At 38.8% G+C, this 4,703-nt stretch overlaps 1 protein-coding gene across 1 annotated transcript; it reads right to left on the bottom strand.

Moving 5' to 3' along the window:
• Positions 1 to 416: 416 nt before the first annotated feature.
• LOC148865964 (Protein kinase superfamily protein) lies at positions 417 to 2,159 on the bottom strand. The gene has a single exon (XM_088975452.1). The coding sequence runs from the start codon at positions 1,839 to 1,841 to the stop codon at positions 774 to 776; it is 1,068 nt and encodes a 355-aa protein (XP_088831578.1). The 5' UTR covers positions 1,842 to 2,159; the 3' UTR covers positions 417 to 773.
• Between the last annotated feature and the right edge of the window lie 2,544 nt (positions 2,160 to 4,703).

A 4,703-nucleotide genomic window follows, 5' to 3' on the forward strand; every position in this document is an offset into this window, starting at 1 on the left:
AGTTGTTTCTAAACTAGTTATTCAACACTTGTAGGACATGAATCATCTTCGTGGAGCATATAAAGTAATTCAAAGGCGTCATGATCTTTTGTGTTATATGCCAAATAGAGAAGCGACATCACACGATGTCTCTAACTATAATGTCGGAGCACCACTCAAAAGAGGAATATGGAACCAACTCAAAAAAGGACTTCGAATCGTGTAGATAATAGAATATTGGATATGTGTATGTCCTTCTCAATAAGGGATTACATGTATATAGGGCCATCTTGGCCGTTGTAACTATCAAGAGAATGATTGGCCAGAATTGCCACGTAATCGCTGGAATGGTTAATAAATAAGCATGGGCTGCAAGTTGGGCCTTAGACTAAGAGAGCTGACGAATCAAGCCCATTAAACTTAAAGGTCTGAGACACTTTGCCGGCGTTTTGTAAATTTTAATCTTTAAATTATGCATGTGCGTAGCATTTGTTTTTACATTAGTTTTTTTAATAAAAATTAAAATAGAAAATGGAAATTCAAAAATAATAATTTGAAAGGAGAACCGGTTCACTCTACGTAGTATCGTCATACAACAGCTAAAATCGAGAATCGTGGCCATAGATGTATTGAAGTGGCCCCACCAGGAGTTCAAGGTGGGGCCATGGTAATACATCATATGTTTTGATTTCGTTGTTTCAGCGCGGCGCTACGACAAGACTTGACTCGGCAGCACGAACGAACCGAACCGAGCCAACTCAGTCAGACCTGGTTAAATTTTGAATTTTAAAATTTTAATTGAGGGATGTGTCGGCCAAAACCTCTCTTACCAGCAGCTTCCTTGCTGAATGATCAACACGGGCATCTGTCTGATGCACTGAACGAATTACCGTGGTGATCCGTTTCTCTGGTTTTCTCCGTCTTCTTCTCAAAAGGATGGTCCAAATGAGGCTCCGCCACACAGGGAGTCGAACTCGTTCCGCCAGACAAGTTTTCAACTCGGTGGCGATCTCTCTCATCGCCGGCCGGAAGTCTTCCTTGGACGACACACAACGAGCAGCCAAGCTAAGCATACACCTTACGGTAGTCTCCATGTAAGAGGGCAATGCAACCCTTGAATCGCAGACTTCAATCATCCGATCCTGGTTTGTCAATCGTAGCGCCCAGTCGACGATGGATGCAGGCTCCCATTCGACATCTATGGCTCGCCTGCAGCTGATGATTTCCAGCAGAACCACGCCGTAGCTGAAGACATCAGTTTTGGTACTTAGTTTCCCAGGTGTGGTGTAACAAGGATCCAAGTAACCGATTGTACCAGCGGGTTGACTCGGAGGGGGAACCGGTTGATTAACATCTCCGAGTCGGACTGCGAGGCCGAAATCTGCTAATTTAGCATTCCAGTTGGAATCGAACAAAATGTTGGCAGACTTGATGTCTCTGTGAATAACACAAGGTTGAGCCTCGTGAAGGGCTTGCACAGCTCGGGCGATTTGGAGCGCCATGAAAGCGCGCTTGGGCCAGCTTGCTGGAGTGGAGACGTTATGAAGCAAGTCATGAAGGGAACCATTGGGCATGAATTCCATGACCAGGAGCTTCTTCTGAGTTAAGTGGTCATGGCTTATTCCAACCATGTTGACCAGGTGTGGGCTTCTGCGCAATGCCGAGAGGATCTCAATTTCATGGTCGATCTTCGAGTTGTCTTGAAGAATTTGGAGACCCAGAGACGGCTTCTTGACTGCGATCAGCTTGCCATCTCTGAGAACACCCTTGTACACACATCCATGGCTTCCTTTTCCTATGAGCCTTGTGAGAGAGAAGTCATCAGTGGCTGCTTGAAGCTCTCCATATTTGAATTCCTCCATTCTTCTTCTTCTTCTTCTCTTTCTTCAGAATGAAAGCGTTGATGCAGAAACTAGACTGAAGTTGGGATCAGTCATCTCTGCCTCTGCTGCAGCTCTGTGGGAAGGGGAAGGGGAAGGGACAATGGCTCTGAGCTCAGAACAAGGAAGTCAAGAGAAAGCTCAGTGGTTTGTACCGGAATCAGAGAATAAAGAGGTTTTGAGAGGTGAAGAAAAAGACTGAAAGCATGAGTTAAAAGAAGTTGGTGAGGAAAGAAAAGCAAAGGATTCAGCAGCAAAAGGCAAAGTGTCTCTGACAAGGTGGAACGAGATGCTCCTGAGCTGGTGTTGGGTCCTCATCTGCTTTACGCATGCATTTATATTCTTTTGATGGAAGAGAATTTAACGAGGGGCAAACCTGAAAAAGACCAATAAGCTAGGTTGGTTGGTAATTCATGGTTGCCCTCTACTCTATCCCTATCTTAATTCTGAGTGGAGCTAGGGCGGTCCCACCCGGTTCAGGCGGAACTGTAAGAGTGTTGTCTGGACCAGGGCAAAGATGCTGACTAGTCCAATCAATTACTAGAACTACAAAATACCTTTTCTTTTAGTACCAAATTAGGAACAAAGATAGAGAAAAGCTGTGCTGTTCCCTGTTTGCACTTTGCAGTTTGCAGTTGGCAATTTTAACATGAGTAATGGAAATTTTATTTTAAATTTTGCTAAGTTTCAGGAATTTCAAATATTTTAGAATATTTTGAAGGAACTTTGGGAATTTTCAAAGTTTTAAATGAAATGCATTTTTATAAGAAATTAAAATATTTGAGCAGTGTTTTTTGGTGATCAAAATTTTCGTTTAATTTTAGGGGGTGTTCTTTTTCTGGATTTTAAGAGGGGGAAAGTTGATCAATGCCAATGTTCTTTTTTCAAATTTATGTGGGAGTAGGAAAAGGTGGGTAAATAACTTTCTCACCTTTGGAGAAAATTGCCAATGGGACAAAAATGCCCTTTATAATAATGAGTTTTTATGATTAAAATAGTCTTTACTTTATTTACATGAGAAATAAAATAACATGGGTAAATGCACTTATTTAGGTAAGTCTTTCTTGAAAAACACTTACCTGGGTAAGTGCATTACCAGGATAAGTAACTATTGAAAAGCGAACAAGGCCTTATGGTAAATTGCAGAAAGGTATGACCTTATACTTGGGTAACCTCACTTTATGGCCTGAATTAATTTCAAATGTGCCACTTCAATTCATAGCTGAACTTCTAAACATATACATTTAAGTCCAATTCAGTAAAAGTACCATTATGGTGAGGGGTAAAATTATGAAAATGTCTATGTTCTCATCCTCCTTTTTCACTATTCATCTTCTTCTACATTGGATTAATCTCACCCCAATTTATTTATTGGGATTAGTCTCACTTTTGAATGTTTACTTTTCTGCCATTAGTTTGTGTTTGAAGTTCAAAGGCAGAAGAAAGATGAATAATGAAAAAAATAGTTAGAATATGATCATTTTTATAACTTTTCCCCTTATTGTAATGTTAGTTTAATAGAGTTATACTTAAATGTATATTTCTGAAAGTTTAGGTATTAAAGTGAAACATTTAAAAGTTCAGGCCCTAAAATAAGACTACCCCCAAGTAAAGTACTTATATGCATGATTTTTAAAACTGGAATGGAAAAACTGGGAATTGGTAAGGTGACCTGTTCCATTTTATCCCAGAATCGTTATTTCCCCAAAAACTATTGATTTGGTTGACAAATCGCTGACCCGGGTGATCAAACCGTTTGAACCGTTCAACAGTTTGGCCGTTTTTTTATTTTTTTAATTTTTTTAATTTTTTTTTATCAAAATTGATCATTTATTTGGTTTGAACGATCAGACCATTCGACCCAAGAACCAGCCCCTAACTGGTTCGGCTTTAAAAACCTCGCTTATATGCAATTTACTCTTTATTTAATCTGTCTATTGAAGTACTACAATAACCCAAATTCGATTTATTAAAAACCATTGTATCCACAAATACCTATCCTGCCCTGCTGGTACATACATCCCTATACTTTTTATTTTCTTTGTTTGATCTTGAAGTTTTACCAGCTGGCTAATACAAAGATATAAGAATATCTTGAGGGAGATTTCTGGGAAATGGGAATATATCAGTTTGTGTCTGGTGAGATGGCACGCTTTTACCTACTCGTCAAATAAAATTCTCTAGCTGAGATGGCACGCTTTTGTTCTCTTACTTTTCCTTTTTCCAAACTTGTCTTCTTTCCTTTCCTTTGTTGTAAAGTTAGAATTTTATTCATAAAATAAAAGAGGCGTGTTTTACAACATGGATGTTTTTTTTTGTTTTCATTTGTTTATTATATGTTGATATTTTATATGTTGCATACTTTGTATGAATCAAATTAATTATTTTTCCTAACTTTGTGGATTAAGAGGTAGCAAAAAAAAAAAAGAATTTTTTTTTTATAAAATTCCGAATTTTTTTAAGTTCTCATTTTTAATAGAACTTGAGTGATGGCTCCTCAAAACCCAAATAATTTTGGGGTTGAGCTCCCTCCACTTAGTGGAAAAGGTAGAGGAATCTCACAAAGTAGTAAGTACCATGCAACTGCAAGAGACACGTCCATTAATCCTTCCAAATGGGTCGCATATGAAATACAATTCTGGAATTCTAATTGCAGGCCTACTATCAATGAATTCCTTCGTACTTGAGACCTATGGAGGCTATGGTTAGGGTTGTGAATGGACTGGATATCGGTCGATTCCAATCCGGTTCAATATAAATTTATTGTAGACGGATCCGGTTTGACCTAATTCGATGAATACTTTGGACCATTTTGGACTGATTCAATTCAATGTTTGTACGGTC

This window comes from Nelumbo lutea, chromosome 3, assembly GCF_056320005.1.
Source record: "Nelumbo lutea isolate HS-2025 chromosome 3, American lotus-T2T, whole genome shotgun sequence".
Lineage (NCBI taxonomy): Eukaryota > Viridiplantae > Streptophyta > Magnoliopsida > Proteales > Nelumbonaceae > Nelumbo > Nelumbo lutea.

What these genes read in the sequence shown, in the direction of transcription:
- LOC148865964 (XM_088975452.1), bottom strand. Translation starts at nt 1,841, where the DNA reads ATGGAGGAATTCAAATATGGAGAGCTTCAAGCAGCCACTGATGACTTC.